General features: G+C 41.3%; 1 protein-coding gene across 1 annotated transcript in view; it reads right to left on the bottom strand.

Annotated features, from left to right (window-relative positions):
- Positions 1-20,797, bottom strand: part of ZRANB3 (zinc finger RANBP2-type containing 3) — a 201,156-nt gene that overhangs the window by 178,300 nt on the left and 2,059 nt on the right. Inside the window, exon 2 of the mRNA XM_056117723.1 lies at positions 1,069-1,236. Coding sequence (XP_055973698.1) covers positions 1,069-1,229 — 161 coding nt within the window. The 5' untranslated portion in view covers positions 1,230-1,236. The remainder of the gene's footprint in view (positions 1-1,068; positions 1,237-20,797) is intronic.

Genomic DNA, 20,797 nt, shown 5'->3' with positions numbered 1-20,797 from the left:
ACGCATATGCTTGTAAGCATATATAAGTAGTAACACAATAAACAATTACATACTGCTCAACAGATCCATGCTGTTAACATTTTGTGGAATCCACCCAAAAATTCACAGATTTATATATTTTCACGAATTTGTACAAAGTAGGCTGAAAGTGTTCTATTGCTGAACTACACTTCAAGTCCCTCAAAAAGTATACTTAGGGCACAAGGGTGGGGTGCAAAGGAGGGATTTGAACCACACAGGGCTGTTCACAGTGGCTATTTCTGCCTCTGTACTCAAAAGTGACTCCTGGCAGTACTCAGTGGACCATATGTGGTGTTCGGATTTGAACCTGGGATTGTAAGATGCAAGGTAAGGGCCTTAACTTCTACACTCATTGGTCCCAGAAAACATAATTTTAATATTACCACTGGAAAGCACAGTCAATAAAACACAAACTTCAAAGTACTAAAGAAAAAAAAAGTTTATTAAAGGGGCTAAGAGCGACAGCACAGTGGGTAGGGCATTTGCCTTGCACACGGCCAACCCAGGTTCGATCCCAGCATCCCATATGGTCCCCTTAGCATCACCGGGAGTAATTCCCGGGTGCAGAGCCAGGAGAAACCCCTGTGCATTGCTGGGTGTGACCCAAAAAGCAATAAATAAATAAATAAATAAATAAATAAATAAATAAAGGGGCTAGATAGAAAGTGAAGGAGGTAAGCTGCTTGTCTTGCATGCAGCTGACTCTTTTTCAATGCCTGCAACAGCACATCATCTGGTCTCCTGAACACCTCTAGGAATAAACCATAAACTCAGAGATAGGAGTAGGTGCTGAGCACCATCACCCAGGCTGACTCAAATTGCTCTTTCCAATTCCCAAAAAAGGCTATTCTTGGTGAGCTGGATTAGCAACAAAAATATCATCCAAGAATGAAGGCAAAATAAGGTATACCATAAAATTACTATTTTATGATCCATTTTTAAAAAGTAATAGTGTACATGACAAGAATGGTTTGCACAGAACTTTGCTATTTTGTGCACCTGCTGGGAATTTAACATTTTCAGCAAAACCTGAAAAAGGTACTTTACCTGCCATTTCTTTCAAGGGCGAAAGTGATGCCATCTTTCTGGAAAGGAAGTAGTTTGGCTCTTAGTTTGTCAGGTAAAAACTCCAGCTGACTATGAGAGTCACTTGTCAAACAAGAACTCAGCGGTGCACGAGACTTTTTTATGCTACGAACAGCAGACATGATGATTCTAAAAGAATGAAATAACAAAAGGAAAAGGTAGAAGAAACAAATATTACTTAATATGACTGAGAATAAAACAAAATTAAAATAATATACTTAGAAATAATCTTGATATACTATCAGAATAAATATAAACTTTTTATATCATGTCCTCAGAATAAGCCACTAAGTAAGTTCAAAGCACTGAGTCAAGGTAATTATTTAATACACTACCAAGGAACTCAGCATCCTCTAATTCTTATTTTTAATTGAGCTATTATGTAGCCATACCTTTGATTTAAGCAATAAATGATTTACTGGAAAGTTAGAAATTAACTAGATTTTAATTGTCCCTGGCACTTCAAAAAAAAAAAGAATTGGCTGGAGCAATAGCACAGCAGGTAGAGCGTTTGCCTTGCACACAGCCGACCTGGGTTCGATTCCTCTGCCCCTCTTGGAAAGCCCGGCAAGCTGCCAAGAGTATCTCGCCCACAAGGCAAAGCCTGGCAAGCTACCCGTGACGAATTTGATATGCCAAACACAGTAACAAGTCTCACAAGGGAGACATTACTGGGCCCGCTTGAGCAAATCGATAAACAACGGGAGGACAGTGCTACAGAATAATTTTTAGAGGATGAATTTATTATAGAAAGTGCATCACTTCACAGTTCATTTTCATAATTTATTTTTATATCACATACATTTCAAAGAGGGAGGTAAAAACTTAATTAAAAAATTATTATCTAGGGGCTGGAGTGATATCACAGTGGGTAGGGTGCTTGCCTTGCACCTGGACGACCAGATTCGATTCCCAGCATCCCATATGGTCCCCCAAGCACCGCCAGGAGTAATTCCTGAGTGCAGAGACAGGAGTAACCCCTGTGCATCGCTGGGTGTGACCCAAAAAACAAACAAACAAACAAAAAACTACATTTCAAATGGTAGTTTTGGAAATGTAAGTTAGATAATATATATATTATTTAAAGAGTAATACTATCAATAGAAAGGCAAAGAATTTGAAGAGTAATAGTATCAATAGAAAGGCAAAGGATATTGTGCACACAGAAATTGAGCTTTGTTGTTGTTGTTTTGTTTTGGGTCCATATCTGGCTGTGCACAGGGCTTACTCCTGGTTGCACTCAGGGATCACTCCTGGTAGGTTCAGAGGAACCATAAAGAGTGCCAGGAATTGAACACAGGTCAGTTGCACGCAAGGCAAGCACCCTACCATCTGGACTTTCCAGAAATTAGAACTTTTTGTATTGTTTTGGGACCACATCTGGCTGTGCTCAAGAATCATTCTTGGTGACTCAGGGGACCATATGAGGTGCCGCAAATCAAACCCTGATTAGCTATGTGCAAGGCAAGTGCCCTATCCACTGTACTATTTCTCTGACCCATGGAGAATATATATTGCAAGAGGACTTGGTCAGTCTAACAAAGCTCTCCTTGCCATTTCCCACCTGAGTAGGTAACTGAATTCAGAAATTATTCATGACTCAGAACTGTCTAAATAAGGTATGCATAAACATCAATGAGTGCATTGTTAGTACTCTTTCAACAACAATAAAACTCTGATAAAGAATAATGAATGGTTCACAGGAGGGTGAATTGTGAAAGCAGGAAACCTATTATCTGACTGCAACAGATAAGGCAAGAAGCATTTTTGGCAGTGGATCTGGATTCAGGAAACATACCAGAGGTAAAGCAAATAAGATTTACTGATAGACTACTTGTGTTTCCAGGAAAATATGGAATCAAATTGTACATATAGGGTAGACTCAGCTGATAAGTACATGTCTTCACATGTATATGGCCCTTTGATCAGTGCCCAACACGACAAAAAATATATACTCTTAAAATTTACAGCAATAATGAAGAATACAGAAGAATGGGCAGGGCCCCGGCAGCCGAAGACCTCCAGGACCAGCCACCACCATGCTGAGACCACTCTCCGCACACCTGAAGGTACCAGCAGAGGGACAAAGCCACGTGGGTTCCAGGGCCGAGATCTCTAAGCCTACTCGGATTGGAGTCGAGCATCCTCCACCCAGATCCTCCAAATTCCAGTAGGCGGGGGTCACACCCACCAACTGGCCCCCTGGTGCCATGTAATCCATCGGCGGTCAAGACTCTGAGACTATAAAAACCAGTTCCCGGACATCTTATTATGACATCTCATTCCTACTTTGACAAACTGGCAGGCTACCGAATGTAGCCTGCCCACACGGCAGAGTCTGGCAAACTCCCTGTGGCGTACCCAATATGCCAAATACCAGTACCAATGATGGGTCTCATTCTCCTAAAGAGCCTTGAATATAATCTCAGGGCTAGGATGAAGGAGACGTTACTGGGGCCTGCTCGAGGCAAACGACAAATAACAGGATGATCTGTGATCTGTGATCTGTGACAGAAGAATGGATTGGCAGGAGGACCTCAACAGATCTTGTAGGAATATTTAAAGTTTAAGATGGCTATAAGACCAAAAGTGAATATGCCAAATAGGCTTGGAAATACTTGAGTCTAAAACTCTAGAGAGAACTGGAGACTCTCTACATGTATTTGGAAATCAACATAGGATAGTGAAAAGATCCAACATTCATTATTTGGCAACTATATCACTGAACATCTGGGAACTCTTCATGTTTAGGAATTTCCTTATGTTACATATCTAAATGGGGTACATCTTATCTCCCAATTGAAAATATGGAAATATCAAAACAAATTCTTGCGTTTACAGTCTGCCACCTTGCTACTGGGTTTGCTAATCAGTTACATGGATCTGAACTTTCAACTAGAAAGTCAAAGTTCAAATTAAAGGGATTATATAAAACTCTTTCAATCAAGGATAGTGGCAGCAGAGCCACATTTGCTTCCAGAAGTAACAGTGGTTCCTAAGTACTTGTCAAGATCAATGCATGAATAAGGGACAGCAAAGTTGGCAAGAGGCTAAGAAAGAAACCCACAAATTCATCTTATTGACTTTCATCTTAACATTTATATCAACACTGTAAAACATTTTACTTAGGGGTAGTCCCCAAGCAATACTCAAGGAATCTGGGAGTCACTCTGGCATTAGTCAGCCCACTATGCACATCTGACCAGTGCTCAGCCAGAAAGATGCAGTACCACCAAGGTCTTCAATTGTGCCTGGGTGGCCCTATGGTGCCATGAGTTGAACTCAGGGCCTAATGTTTTGGAGTTATGTACTCAACTCTTTGAGCTATCTCTCTGACCCTGTGAAAATTCTTAATGAGGTGCAGGGAGATAGCTGAATGGGTCCCTCAAGAAATGAAGCTAGAAAGCTGAGCACTGCCGGGTAGAGACCCAAGACAAATCATTTTAATGAACTCTTCAATGAAAATATGTACTAAGTTGGCATACATAATATGCAAAGCAGTTTATATAATTTCTTTTGAGTGAATCAGGACTGTGTTTGTAAAACAATAATACAACTAAAGCTCTTGGTGGAAGATGTATGAACTGATATGCTCCCCAACTGGAACCTCCAAACAAGTTTTCAAGAACTTAAAAGTATACTGAGGCTGAAAAGATCGCAGGAAGGGTGTTTGCCTTGCACATGGCCAACGCCATTCAATTCCCAGCACCCATATGTCCCCACAATCCTCACCAGAGTGATCCCTGGGTGTAGAGTCAAAAGTAAGCTCCAAGCACTGCCAAGTGTGCCCCCCAAAACAAAACAAACAAAAAAGGAATTTAAAAGTATAGAGTGGGCAAAGTAAAATGAACAGAACACGAAAGTTTTAGTTAACACCCCAAATTATTTTATTTTCATTCATTCGGGCAATTGAGGTTGGGCCACACTTTCCTGGCTTTAGGCGCAGGAGTGACCATTGGTACTAGTCAGGGGATCATATGTAGTGCTGGAGATTGAAATTGGGGTTCATCACATGCAAGGCAAGGAATGTATGGGCTCCTTAAAACAATCTTATTAAAGGCACTCATACTGTGCTTCAGAATTCTGAAAATTAGCTGGCAAATGTGAGACTGTGTATTTGATCCCTGGTACCACTACCCTTGCACTCACAGAGCAGCATGTCAGCAGCACTGCTGTTTGGGATCCCAGAACCCACAATAAAGTGTGTGACCTCCATCACACCACAAGCCTGAGTACAACTCTTGATGAGCATCACAGTCAAGTATGCAATCACCACAATCAACTGTATTGTAATCCCAGTCATCACAACAACAATGGAAAGGGAAAGTGAATTTTAGATTCTTTAATATAAAATTATTAGAATGAAAAATCTTTCATGTAAGTTAGTCATATAGTCTTATTTGCTGCAAAGATCAGTTGAAACCAATACTACATAATAAAAGAACTTGGGTTTAATCTTTCCTAATTATCAAGAAACAGTTAAAATTATTGGGTACTTAGAACATGCGTAAAAACAAAATAAGTATGTATGTCTCCATTTATGGAAACTATAGAGGTTTCAGTTCTTAAAATTCAGCAAGAAAGGTTTCATGTATTATATATGCCCAAGTTTCCTTTAGGTAGGTTGAGGGAGCTATTAAGATGGAGTGAGCAATATATAACTTTTAATACCATGTACTATTATCAACACAATAGCAATTGGCCAGGGAAATTTAGTAAAAACAAAATCCAGCAGAACTCATTTTCTACGCAATTCTCTTGGTAAGCAACAGAGAGGAGAATGAAGGAAAATTTATATTTTCAACCTAAGATAAAGATGGCATGTTTGTAATCAACTGGGAGCATGGCAAATTCAACTGAAACTTGCTGATGAATTCTTAAATAAACAGGATACTGAGAAGAATGAAATACTGTTTAAAAGAACAATGTTGAAACATTGTATTCCTGAAACCAAATCATAAGGATTTTGTAATTCATGATAGATTAATGTTTTTTTTTTAATTTTTAAAATAAATGAATAAAAAGGACAGGGACATAGTTCAAAGAGCTAAAGTGAATGCTTTGCATGCAGGGGTCCCACGTTTGATACCTGGCACAATTCCCAGCATAGCACTGGGAGAGGATTCTAGCACAATCAAAAAAAAAGATTGTTACCTCCCAGAAAAAAGAGCATTAAGACATGCTATTAAGACTTATTTTAAAAATAACAAGGATTCTTTGTTCAGGAAATTAAGCACTTTACAGAGGTAATTTCTTTTTTCTTTAAGAATTTATTCAGTGGAATTTATAGCCAAATAGACTGTAGACAAAGAATTAGTGAACTAGAATATTAAATATAAATAAGAATACAAATTTTAAAAGTTCATAATACTGAACTTAAAAAGATTAGTATTTATATTATATTTTATAAAGATACATTCTCAAAAGAATTCAAAAGCATTAAATAAAAAATGCAAAAAGATATAACATATTAACATTAATATGGTTAAGAGTGAAAAATAAGAAATAAAGAAAATTTTAGGAGTTGAAGAGCTAATACAGAGGGTAAGGCACTTGCTTTGCACATGGCCAACATGGGCTCTATCCCTGGTACCACATATGGTCCACCAAGCATGCTAGGAATAAACTCTGAGCGCAGCTAGCTATGGCCCATAAAATAACAATAACAAAAGGGGGGAGAGCACTTTATAGTGATAAAAGGCTTACCTTTCTTAAAAATATAATCTTCATAAAATATATAAATATATGCAGTAAATTTCACAAAAGTAAAAAAGAAGATCTGATAGGAACAAAGGAAAATAGTCAAATCTTGGCTAGATTATATATAGAGAGGGAGAGCTTTATATATGTCAGTAATTTTATTTTTTTTCTAATTTTTTTGTAGGATTACTGCTATTTATTCAACCACTGATTAGCTGACTGAATTGGGCATGAACTCCACCTTACTTTTTTTTTTCATAGTTTTATTTATTTTTCATCTTTATATTTATTTATTGAATCACTGTGGGAAAAGTTACTAAGCTTTCAGGTTTAAGTCTCGGTCATACAATGATCAAACACCTTTCCCTTCACCAGTACTCACATTTCACCACCAAGAACCCCAATATATCCCCCCTCCCACCCCACTCAATGCCGGTGAGGCAGATGATTTCTACTTAACTCTTCTCTACATTGATTACATTCATCATTTCGACAAAAGATGCACCATTATTGCTTAGAATTTCTCCCCCCAACAATCAGAATTGCTGAAAAGACATTGTGAAATACTTTGTTTTCTATAGCTGGTTATGAGAATCATATAATGTTGCGTGGCCACTATTGTGATCATGCAATTTTGAATTTCTGCAAAGAGCCAGATAATTTAGAGATTGGCTTCTGTGGGTCTGGTGTTATGGCTGTGCCGGAGAGCTGCTCGTGGGAGGTAACTCAGGACCTCAGTAGGGCGTGAAGGACGAGCCAGTACCATTCCCCTTCCCATGAGACTGCAGTTGCCCCATCACCGCCAGCTCATACCTGGCTTTCCTATAAGCTCTGAGGCGGCGGCCACCTTGCTGCCAGGTGGGAGAAAAGGTGGAAGGGAGTAACACCCTTTCCCTCCCGGGGAAGCATGGTGCCATAGTTTAATGCATGGTCCATTCATTTTTCTGCCGCAAGCTGCCGGGCTCTGGATTAAGTCCTTTTGCCTCTGGAGCCATGGCCGTGCCGGAGAGCCTCTCGTGGGGGACAACTTGTGACCTCGGTAGGGCATGAAAGATGAACCAGTACCATCCCCTTTCCCATGAGACTGCAGTTGCCCCGTCACTGCCGGCTCATACCTGGCTTTCCAATAAACTCTGAGGTGGCGGCCACCTTGCTGCCGGGGGAGAGAAAGGCAGAAGGGAGCAACACCCTTTCCCTCCCGGGGAGGCATGGTGCTGTAGTTTAACTCATGGTCCATTCACTTTTGTGCTGCAAGCTGCCGGGCTCTGGATTAAGTCCTTTTGCCTCTGGAGCCATGGCCGTGTGTGCAGTCCAGATGCATTTCTGCCAAAAGCTGCTGGGTTTTGAGATTTGTTTCTGAATCTCATGGTCATTAATCAGCTTGATCAGGAGCCAGAGAGGCGTTTGTAGGTGGCGACTCAAGGTCTCACTAGGATGGGGAGGAAAGGGCCAGTTCCACCCCAATCTGGTGGGGCCCCGCATGTCTCGTCACTGCAGGCCCAAACCTGACTGTCTTGTGGCCTCTGGATGATGACAGTCACCAGGCCGCCAAGGGGAACAGGCCAAGGCACGAAACCTATTCCCACCTGGAGTGGCCCAGCACCAGTAACCTACTGCAGGAACAAGACACATTTCTGCCAAAAGCCGCTGGGTTCCGAGATTCGTTTCTGAGTCTCTGGGATCATGGCCATTAAGCAGTTCAATCAGGAACCAGAGAGGCCATGCCTCCAATTATATAGCTGAGCCGAAGGTGGTTTGTGGGTGTGTCTCCCACATACCTAATTTTTGGCCACTTACTTTCTTGGTAAACTTTGCCCCAAGTTTTTGGGGTTTGGCCAAAGGCACAGCAGCAATTTTGGGGTATCTGAAAGCCTGACGGTACCATCAGGCTGCTGATGCACTCACCTCACAGGTACAGATTGACCTGCTCGCGGCACCATACCGCCATGTCAGTAATTTTATTATACAGGTAAACTAAAAACTAGTATGATGTAGAAGATTTAAGAAACAATAAAAAAATGTTTAATCAACTGGAACAAATATAGATATCTTTTCAAGCTCATTTTATGAAGCCAGTGTAAACTTGACCTGACAAGCATATAATATATAAATCCATTTTCTCATATTGCTATATAAACAAAATATTAGCAAAAATACTGTAATAAATTGATAGACTATGACTTAATGACTAAATAAATTTAGGGAGTTTCAATGTCAATCTATGGGACTGGAGTGCACAGAGTTGGAGCACATGCTCTCCATGCAGAGGCCCGGGTTCAATCCTCAGCATCACAAAGCCTGCAAGAACCAGCAGTAGCAACCTCCAATCACCACACTAAGAGTAACCCCTGAGTACTGCAAATTATACCCTCCTCATAAAAAAACAAAACAAAACAAAACAAAAAACACTAAAGTTCAAGATGGTGCTAAAATTTATGCGACCCAGAAAATCTGAGTAAGGGAAGAAAAGGGGGTACAGCTATGCTCTTAACGTTGGAGTGATAAAGATACATATTGAACCACACACTCAACAACACTCAAAACATGAGGTCCAAACTACAACCATCAAACTTTAAAATGTACCTGTCATGGTAGCATGCTGGAGGGGGCAAGAGGGAAGACTGTGAAGAAGGTGACACTCGGAGGGAACTGGTGCTAGAATATTCTATGCTTAAAACCTAATTACAAAGAACTTTGTGAATAGCAATTCTTTAGTGAATTTTTTTTATTTTTATTTTTTTGCTTTCCAGGTCACATCTGGTAATGCTCAGGGGTTACTCCTGGCTTTGCACTCAGGAATCACTCCTGGCAGTGCTCAGGGGACCATATGGGATGCTGGGAATTGAACCCAGGTCGGCCGCGTGCAAGGCCAATGCCCTACCCGCTGTGCTATCACTTCAGCCCCTTCAGTAAAATTTTTAAAAAATTTAAAAACAAGCACATTTTGATGACATATTTCTTTGCAAAAGTTACTACAAATATATATAAACAAGTTAGTATAGTACCAGTATAATAACAGATAGATCAATGGACTAGAATCATAGTCCAAACATTTACATCACTTATCAGTTGATTTTTGACAAGGACGTCAAAAAATGTTATTCTTGTGGCCAACACAAGAAATACTGTTGGAATAATTAGTTGCATATAAAAGAAAAATGGTGAAAGTCTTGGTTCATAACATATGTAAAAATTAACGCAAAGTGGATCAAACACCTTTTCACTTTTTCTTTTGGTTCTTGAACCACACCAGCTGTGCTCAGAGCTTACTCCTGGCTCTGTGCTCAAGGATCTCTCCTTGACCTGGGTCAGCTGCATACAAGGAAAGCATCTTACCCATTACTATCTCTATGGCCCTTCAAACAATTCTAAACTCTCAGAGTTAAAACCATGAAAATCTTTAAAGAAAACACAAGCGCATATATTCCTAACCTAGGGGTTCAGGGAGATAGCTCACAGACCTGGTGCACTCGCCATGCCTTCAACTCGCAGCAGTGACAGGTGTAGTCCTGGAGACATCCAAGAACCTCTAGAACTGGTTCTGGTGGTCTCAAGTAAATTAAATTCAATAGCACGCCATCACTGGGCCAAGCACTATATCATCAGGCCCACACAGCCAGGCCAAGTATCACCAGGAAATAATCTTTGGGCCCCTTTCTGATCTGATAAGGTATTTTCCCTGATGCTCATATTGTTTTAGTGGTATAAACTAGTACTCTTGGGGTGACTACCATAGAATCCTGTCAATGATGTATGAAGAACTTGGACATGTGAAATTCCATTTAATCCTCCTAAGAACCCTATAAAACAGGTATTCTTGTTAACTAAAGAGACAGTGGGTGAGAAAAACCAGGATTTAAGTATGTGTTTAAGTAGCTATGAAGCTTAAAAAGAAGTAAAGCTTCATCCAAAGATTTAAAAACAAATAAGGGGCCAAGGAGATCACGCTAGGCTTACATGCAGTCAGCCTCGGATTGGACTCCTGGCGCCACATGATCCACTGAGCACTGTGAGCAACCACACACAGAGCAGAGCTAGAGACTGGGAGTAGCTCTTGGTACCACAGGGAAAAAATAAAATAATAATTAAAAACCCTAGCTCCAGGGGTATGGTACGCCAGCAGGTCAATCTGTACCTGTGAGGCGAGTGCATCAGCAGCCTGATAGCACCTACAGATTTCCAGATACCCCAAAATTGCTGCTGTGCCTTTGGCCAGACCCCAAAAACTTGGGGCAAAGTTTACCAAGAAAGTAAACGGCCAGAAGTTAGGTATGTGGGAAACACACCCACAAACCACATCCAGCTCAGCTATATAATTGGAGGCATGGCCTCTCTGGTTCCTGATTGAACTGCTTAATGGCCATGATCCCAAATACTCAAAAACAGATCTCGAAACCCTGTGGCTTTGGGCAGAAATGCGTCCGGTCCCTACAGTAGGTTACCGGTGCTGGGCCAACCCAGATGGGAATAGGTTTCGTGCCTTGGCCTGTTCCCCAGAGGCCATCCTCCAGAGGCCACTGGACAGTCAGGTTTGGGCCCCCAGTGATGAGACACGCAGGACCTCACAGGATGAGGGTGGAGTCGGTCCTGCCCTCCCTACCCCAATGAGACCCCAAGTCATTGCCCACGAACGGCCTCTCTGGCTCCTGATCAAGCTGTTTAACGGCCATGATCCCAGAGACTCAGAAACAAATCTCGAAACCCAGTGGCTTTTGGCAGAAATGCGTCCGAACCTCACAGTAGGTTACTGTTGCAGGGCCACCCCAGGGGGGAAAGGGTGTTGTCCCTCTGCCTGCTCTCCCTTGGCGGCTCGGTGGCCATCATCCTCCAGAGGACACTGGACAGTCAGGCTTTGGCCCACAGTGACGAAACTTGTTGGGCCTCACGGGATGGGGGTGGAGCCAGTCCTGTCCTCCCCACCCCAATGAGACCACAAGTTATCGCACACGAACGGCCTTTCTAGCTCCTGATCAAGCTGCTTAATGGCCATGATCCCAGAGACTCAGGAGCAAATCTTGGAACCCAGCAGGTTTTGACAGAAATCCCTCCAGATTTAAGTGTTAAAATTTCAGAATTTTAAAATCGCACAGCCATTACTGCAGCCACATGACATATGTTATTCATAATCAGCAATAGAAAACAAATTGTCTACTGTTGCCTTTTCAGCAGATCTGACTATCTCAAATAATAATAGTGGGTCTGGTTTCAAAATATTGAATGTGATCAAAGTAGAGAGAAAGTAATATGGAAATCATCTACCCCACAGGTAGGGTGAGGGTGTGGGATGGGGGTATACTGATGTTGTTGGGGTAGAGAATGGCCACTGGTGAAGGTACGGGTGTTTCATTGTATGGCCGAGACTTAGACCCGAAAGCTTTGTAACTGTTCTCACAGTGATTCAATAAATAAAATTATAAAAAATGGGGGAAAAAAAAGTAAGGTGGAGTTCATGCACAATTCAATCAGTTAATCAGTGGCTGAATAAATAGCAGTACTCTTACATAAAAATAAATAAATAAATAAATAAATAAACAAATAAAAATAAATAAAAATCCTAGCTCCTCTAGAGAAATGGTTTGATGGCTTGACAACTTCTCTTCTTTCTCCTCTTCCTCCTCCTCCTCCTCTTCCTCCTGCTTCTCCTCATTCTCCTTCTCCTCTTCTCCTTTTCTTCCTCCTCCTCCTTCTCTTCCTCTTCTTCCTCCTCCTCCTCCTCCTTGTCCTTTTCTTCCTCCTCTTACACCTCCTCTTCCTTCTCTCCCTCCTCTTCCTCCTCCTCCTTCTTCTCCTCTTCCTCCTCCTCTTCTCCTTTTTTTTCTGGTTTGAGTCACTCCCAGCAATGAAAGGGTTTACTCCTAGCAATACTCAAGGGATGATATACAAAACTGAATTGGTTTTGGCTGTGTGCAAGGCAAGTGTCTCACCTCCTATACTATCTTTCTGGTCCTTGACAAGTTCATAAACAACTACCATACTACTCAGTAATTATACTCTAGACATAGTTTTTCTTGATAAATAAAAAATCTATGTCCACACAAAAGTCTATATGTGAAAGCGTACACAGAATAGGCAAAATGGGAAACAGTATATCCACTTAATCACTTACTTAACTTCCCGTTAGTCGTCGATTTGCTCGAGCGGGCGCCAGTAACGTCTCCATTTGTCCCTGTCGCGTGCCAGTGTAGCCCAATAGCATCTGTTCGCTCTGGGAACATGAAGAGCCTCAAACCGATCGTTCATGATCTTGACGAAGAAGTCTGACCATCTGGTAGGTGGGTGGCCACGCGGTCTTTTGACATCCCTTGGAATCCAGTCGGTAACAGCTCTAGTTCAGCAGTAGTCTTTAAATCTCATTACGTGACCAGCCCATCTGATTTTTGACACCTTGGCAAACGAGAGAGCATCCCTGATTTTTGATGGTCGATGGATGTCGGAACAACAGATTCTTTCTCTCATTTGAGTGAAACGTGATATTCCAAGCATAGCTCTTTCTATTCTTCTTTGGGAGACCTGAATAGCGTTCTCATCTTGTTTGCGTAGGGCCTAGGTCTCTGAGGCATGTGTTAATGCAAGAAGAACAGTGGAATCAAAGAGATGTGCCCGGAGCCGGAGGTTCTTCATCCTCTTAGCTATTTCTTCGACGTTCTTGAAGGTGTTCCAAGCCACTCTCTTCCTCCTGCGCAGCTTGGGTGCCAGGTCATTTGTCATGTTGACTTCTCGACCTAGGTACACATAGCTGTTGCATTCGGAGATGGTCGTTTTGTTGAGAGCAAATGGGGCATCAGGAACGAGGCTGTTTCTCATAAACACTGTCTTCGTAAGATTCAGCTGTAGTCCTACCTTTCCACACTCACGGTCAAAGTTGGCCAGCATTTGTGCCGCTTGACTGATGTTTGGTGTTATTAAAACAATGTCATCAGCAAAGCGGAGGTGGTGTAGTTGCCGACCATCTATCTTCACTCCCATTCCTTCCCATTCCAGTTATCGCATGATGTTCTCGAGGGTGGCACTGAAGAGTTTCGGTGAAATGGTATCACCCTGCTGAACCCCTCTCTTGACATCAATGATTACTTCTTTGTAGAATGGTGAGATCCTGGTAGTGAATCCGCAATACAGCTCACGGAGGATCCTGATGTATTGGGCTTGAATGCCCTAATTGGCTAGGGCTTCAATGACCGCTTCTGTCTCAACAGAATCAAAGGCCTTCTTTAAATCAATGAACGTTAAACAGAGCGGCATCTTGAACTCCCGAGAAACCTCAATGAGCTTGGTTATCGTGTGGATATGGTCGATGGTGCTGAATCCTTTGCGGAACCCGGCTTGCTCACATGGTTGTCCTTCATCTAGTGTTCTGCCAATCCTATTTAGGATAACTCGAGTGAACAACTTGTAGATGACAGACAATAGGCAGATCGGGCAATAGTTGCCAATGTCATGGATGTCTCCCTTCTTGAACAGTAGTACGGTCCTGCTGGTTTTCCATTGGGACGGAACCTTGCATTCTGACAGGTAGTGTGTGAAGAGCCGAGCCAGTGTATTGATGAGTACTGACGGCAGGTTCTTCAGGTGTTCAGATCTGACCTTGTCTGGGCCGGGTGCTGTTCGTTTCTTTACTGACGAAATGGCGTGTCGGATTTCGGAAGGGAGAACGTTGGGAACGACATATCCATCCTGTGGAATTTGGTATGTCAGCAAATGGAAATGGCTATCGAAGAGATTTGAGTAGAAGTCATGGATAATCTTCTCCATTGCCGTTCTGGAGGATGTGATGGATCCATCAGGAAGTCGGAGGGCAGTCATCTTGGTCTGGTAGTTGGTGAAGGACAGGCGGGCGTTACGAATACATTTCCCGGCTTCTGCCGCATCTACCAGCACTTCTGCTCTTCTCTCTTTGAGATCTTCCTTGATCGCATCTCTGCACTGCTTTGCGAGCTCAGCCATTAGCTTGCGGTTGCCTGAGGCATGCACCAAACCACGCTGGCGAATAAGCTCAAGAGTTTTCGAAGACAGGCGTTTTTTTGTAGCTATCTCTCTTGGCGTTCCTCGCACAATCATGGAGGTGCTGAACCAGTTGATCGTATTCCTCGTCAATGTTGTCAACAATGGCATCTTCCCATGTTGCCGCAATAGTGCCAAAGAGCTCCCAGTTGGTGGTCGTTCTGGGAGTTCTCTTTTTGAACTTTGCAACCCTTTCTCCCCACTCGGTGAAGTAGAATTTTGCACGAAGGAAACGGTGGTCTGATCCCATTTGGAATTTTGGGACAACAGTGACATCGGTCAGGCAAAATCGTCGATTGAATATGATGTGGTCTCTTTCATTGTGGAATCATCTACCGGGAGACTCCCATGTCCAATGTTTAGATTCTGCCTTCTGGAACTGTGAGTTACCATGGATGGTCTTGGTCGACATGATGAACTCAGACAGTTTCTCACCCTGTTCGTTCCATTCTAGGCCATGGGTCCCAATGTTAAGTTCTTCAGCTGATCTTCTCGGTCCTATCTTGGCATTAAAATGACCCACAATGATCTTGTAGAAGGTGTGGTCTTCTTTATAGAACGTCTCCAGCTCCATGTAGAGCTTCTCGATTTCTCTTTCATCATAATGAGATGTTGGTGCGTAGACAACGAAGGTAGAAACTGCCGTCAGTGAGCCACATCTATTCAAATGTAAACATCCGATTTGGGTTGTTAGGCATTCGAATGAATCAATGCTCATGGCCAAGTTTGTGTTGACAAGGACACCGACGCCTCCGACACCTCTTTTATCACATGTTCCAAGAAACAATTCTTCTCCAGTGTTGAAAACGGCATGGTGAGATTCGTGCCTTCTTGTCTCGGTCAGACCAATGATGTCGTACTTGATCATTCGCGCTTGTACCATCAGATCCTCCATGGATGCATCTGATGCTAGCGTATGTGCATTGAAAGTACAGACAATCATTTTTGTCTTCCTTCGTTGTGGCAGCCTAGTTCAGCCTTGAGATTTTATTGGCCTCTCCTTTCTCATCCTTCTCAGTGCTGCCATGTCAGTGAAGCCTTCAGGGTTAGGTGAATGAGACCCATTGTAGTTACTGGTTTTGGCATATCGAATACACAACAGATAGCTTGCCAGGCTCTTCCGTGCGGGCGGAATACTCTCGGTAGCTTGCCAGTCTTTCCGAGAGGGATAGAGGCTTTTGGGGCGACCTCTAATCGCCCTTGTAGGTGTTACCATATTTGAACCCTATCAAATATGGTACGGCAATTCCGGAAGATGGTAAAAGGGTACAAAATTGACATGCATAACAATCTGAATAAATCACCAAAATAATTGCTAGAGAATCATGGTGAAAAAAAATTTTTTTGTTCGCTTTGTGGGTCACACCCGGTGATGCACATGGGGCTACTCCTGGCTCATGCACTCAGGAATTACTCCTGGTGGTGCTCAGGGGACCATATGGGATGCTGGGAATCAAACCCAGATCGGTGGCATGCAAGGCAAATGCCCTTCCTGCTGTACTATTGCTCCAGCCTGAAATTTTTATAAAAAGAAATCCATCCCCAAAAGTTGCATATTATTTGATTACATTTACATAATATGCCATGAGACTATAACTCAATAATGGCAGAGAGCTTTGAGTTTCTTGAAGCATTTCATATACTTAGAACATTGCCTGACACGCAACATTCAATATTATGTATTATATTAAAGTTTCAAAGGAGAGAAGATTATAATGAGAGGGTCTTTACATCAACTAGTTCCTAGAGATCAGAAAGACTAAGGCAGGTCCATGAGAGTATGTGGCTAAAATAACGTGGGAATAAATTTCACAGGAAACAAGGCAGTCCAGAATAAGAAACTGGCATGTTTTGTCAGCTGGATTGTGCACTCAATGCAGACTTAGGTACATAGAACCAGAGTAAGCCAATCTCAATTTAGAGCAAAAAAAATTTAGATCACCATTTCTAAATGATTAAGATTAGAGCAAAGTATTTTATTTAATACAGATTAGGGTTGCTTGAGGGTTTTGGAATACCCTAAAACATTTTATTATAAAAGAAAACCTAAGGCTGGAGTGATAGCACAGTGGGTACGGCGTTTGCCTTGCACGTGACCGACCCAGGTTCGATTCCTAGCATCCCATATGGTCCCCTGAGCACCACCAGGAGTGATTCCTGAGTGCAATAACAAGAAGTAACCCCTGTGCATTGCTGGGTGTGACCCCCCCAAAAAAAGGAAATGGTCATAAAATTATGATGGCAATTTGTCTATTAAACACAACAAATTCAGTGTGAAAATGAAATATCTTAAACAAATCTTGGCTGACTAAGAAAAAAGTTTAGTCACTCCTCTCCAGCATTCCCACTGATAACAAGAGGCAGGTAGACTGAGGTGGATAGGACTAGGAGCTAGTAATCTGTCCCAAGTTAAGCTACACACAGTTAACCATGCAATTACATAACTAATTCCAAACTCTTTATTGGGAGCACAAATTTGGCTTAAATAAATTTGACAGTTCCTACAAGTCATGAACCAATCCAATGGTCACTTCTGCATAAATTCCAGTCACTTAGAGAATAACACAAAAACACCAAACTGTTTGTGATCATGAGTCTAAATAGGGGTTCTGTGAAGATGTCCACCTTTCTGTTCACATATTTTCTCCTTTTTGTTTTCAGGGCCCAAATTCAAAGGTAAGGCCTCATGCATTTGAAGCATGTGCTTTCCCACAGAATTACATTCCTGGCACACTAGTCAAAGGTCTTAAAAGTGAATATGCATAAAGCACATATTAAATCTAGAAACTGTACAGATTTGATCAGGATTCGTGAATATGTATTTTAACATACTCCATGCTTATATAATACAATTCTATTTACATGTCTACACCTCATAAAAGTAAAGGTTATCAATAAGCAACACTAATTCTAATACATTAAAATCAGGTTTTGTTGGTAAAATTGAATATTCTAAAATAATAGAATGATTACAGTAAATTATAGAGTACATAATTTTAAAATTCCAATGACACTTTTAAAGCTTCCATATTAAATATCTTATTATTTTCAAAGCAAGCATACTAGAAGCTTTTATTCTATAGACAGCTGCCATTAGAATAATAATAAAATAACTCCCATTTATTGAGTGATCTCTTTTTTTGAGGCACTACTGTAGAAAACTTTAGAAAATCTATAATTCTCAAAACAACTCACAAAGGTAAGTAGGAGTATCCTCACATTAAGGACAAGAAAAATGAAGATCCAAGATGTTAAATAATTTACAGTTTCACAGTTAGCCTAGGGTAATATTAAGCCTGAAACTCAGATAAGAATTCTAATTTAAAATTAGAGCCTAATTTAAAATTCTGAGTTTTTTTTTCCCATTATGTAACAGTGCCTTTTTTAGTCCTTCATTTCAACAAATAGATATTGAGTGTCTACTACATGAGAGGCATTGCAGAAGGTATGGGTATACTAAGATGAATTTGTGCCAGTGTATCCTCATTACTACAGTCCAGTTTAGGAGGGAAATAAAAAGTTGCAAACCAATAATTGCAACATCCTGAAATAAGAGCTGTGAAAGAAGCACACTTAAGATATCATACATGAGTGAGAGTGTTGCCATTGTGTAAGGCACCAAGCAATCAATGAAGTCTTCACTAAGGAAAAGAAATTACTATGTATCAAAAGTATTACTTAAATATTTGATGTAATTCTTAGGTTGAAACTTAAAGATTGAGAAACAAATGTATTTTTATTATTGTTATTATTATCAGTATTTTAGTTTGGGGGCACATCCAGTGATACTCAGGGTGCTCCTGGCTCTACACTACCCAGTGATCACTCCTGGCAGTGCTCAGGGGACCAAATGGGATGCCAGGGATCAAACCTGAGTTGGTTGAGTACAAGGCAAGCACCCTACCTGCTGTACTACCACTCTGGCCCCCTACAAGTATATTCTAAGGAGACAAAAAAAAAACATATTATAAAAATACAAAATTTCAGAAAATTCTGAGCACATAAGCACTGCTAAAGAACTGTCACTGTCCTCCCGCTATTCATCAATTTGCTTGAGCGAGCCCAGTAACGTCTCCATTGTGACACTTGTTACTGTGTTTGGCACATCGAATATGTCAGGGGTAGCTTGTCAGGCTTATTAAAATCACTAATAGTCCCTGAGCACTATACACTGTTGCTAATCGCATACCCATGTTTATTGAAATACTAATGAAAATGACCAAGTGATGAAAACAATCTAAACGTCCATCAGCATATAAATAGTCATGAGAGATACATACTATAAATTACTCAGGGTGTTGTTCTGTTTGTGGGGGGATGGAGGAGAGGGTCGAGGCCACTCCCAACAATGCTCAAGAGTTACTTCTGGCTCTGTATTTAGGAATTACTCCTGGCATTGCTTGGGGGACCATATGGGGTGCAAGAAATAAACCCCCATGGGACACTTGCAAGGCAAAGGTTGTACATGCTCTAGTACAAAACTAATCATTTTTTTTTTTTAAGGAGGGAGATACTGGGGACCCAGAAGGTGACTCAATGGCTTTAAGTGCTTTCCTGGGAAGTGGGAGGTCAACAGCTCAAACCCAGGTGTTGCCACATAAACTGAGGCAATCACAATAGTCCATTGTTTTCTTTGTTTGTTTTGTTTTGGGGATATACCAGGCGGTGTTCAGGTCGTATACTTGGCCTATAAGCTCAGTAATCATTCCGGATGGGGCTCAGTAGACCATATAGTGTCATGAGCATGTACCTTGATCAGAGCATATAAGGCAAATGCCCTACCCACTGCATTATCCCTTAGGCCTCGGCCCACCATAATCCCCAGAGAAAGGACCCAGAAAATGACTCAGTTATCTGTTTTTTTGATTCCCAGTCACAGGGGAGAACAGAAAATAAAAGAAATTGTGTCAAATGCTAAACCATGCTTGCATGATGCTAAATAAGCTAGCTGCAGAGAAACAAATAGTGAGTGATTCCACTTATATGAGGTGGTTAAGTAGCCAGGTTGGCAGGGATGGAGAGAGGTGAATGGGGGAGTTACGTAGGTACAGAATTTCTGTTTTGTAAGATAAAATGAGGTTCGTTGCATGACAATGTATATACAGTTAATAGGACTGCACTATACACCTAAAAAATAGTTAAAATGGTAGCTTTATATTTTACAACAGCAGAAAAAGTGAAATGAAAATAATGTAAGGGGCCATAGAGACAGTACAATGGGCAAGATGCTTGCTTTGCATGTGGCAAACCTAGAGATTCGATCCTCAGTACCCCATATGGTCCCTACTGTACCACACAGCCAGGAGTGACCAATAACTACAGAGCCCTGAACACTGCTGGGTGCACCCAAAACAAAAATAAAGAAACAAAAACAAAACAAATAAAGAAAGTCAAGTAAATATTTATCACTTAGGAACTGATTATCTTAGATATATACTAGAAAATACCTGTTAACCATAAGACAGATTAATATCCACATTATATCACTGATATTAAAAGTCTAGGAAAGATCAAAGAGTATGATAAAACCCATATACAAGTGTGCATCTATAAGAGAGATCATTATAAGAAAACCTATCACAGCAAAACAATGGTATCTCTGGGTAATAGGATCTTACAGATGATCTTTACTTTCTTTTACATTTTCCTGCACTTTTAAACATAACATGTAATTATGATACACATGCAACAGATGAGATAATTATCTCATTCTTACTTTGGACAACCTGGCAGGCTACTAAATGTAACCTGCCCACACGGCAGAGTCTGGCAAACTCTCCGTGGCGTACCCAATATGCCAAATACCAGTAGAAATGATGGGTCTTATATTCTCCTAACGCTGAAAGAGCCTTAAATATGGCATTTTTTAAAATCTCAGGGCTAGGACAAAGGAGACGTTACTGGTGCCTGCTCGAGGCAATCGACAAACAACAGGATGATCGTGATCGTGTAATCGTGATGCAAAAGATGATTCTAAAGAGGAAGAGATTAT

This window comes from Sorex fumeus, unplaced genomic scaffold (assembly GCF_029834395.1).
Source record: "Sorex fumeus unplaced genomic scaffold, SorFum_2.1 ptg000035l, whole genome shotgun sequence".
In the NCBI taxonomy this organism is placed as follows: domain Eukaryota; kingdom Metazoa; phylum Chordata; class Mammalia; order Eulipotyphla; family Soricidae; genus Sorex; species Sorex fumeus.
Note: the sequence above shows the minus strand (reverse complement) of the source record. Positions and strands in the feature narration are given on the sequence as shown.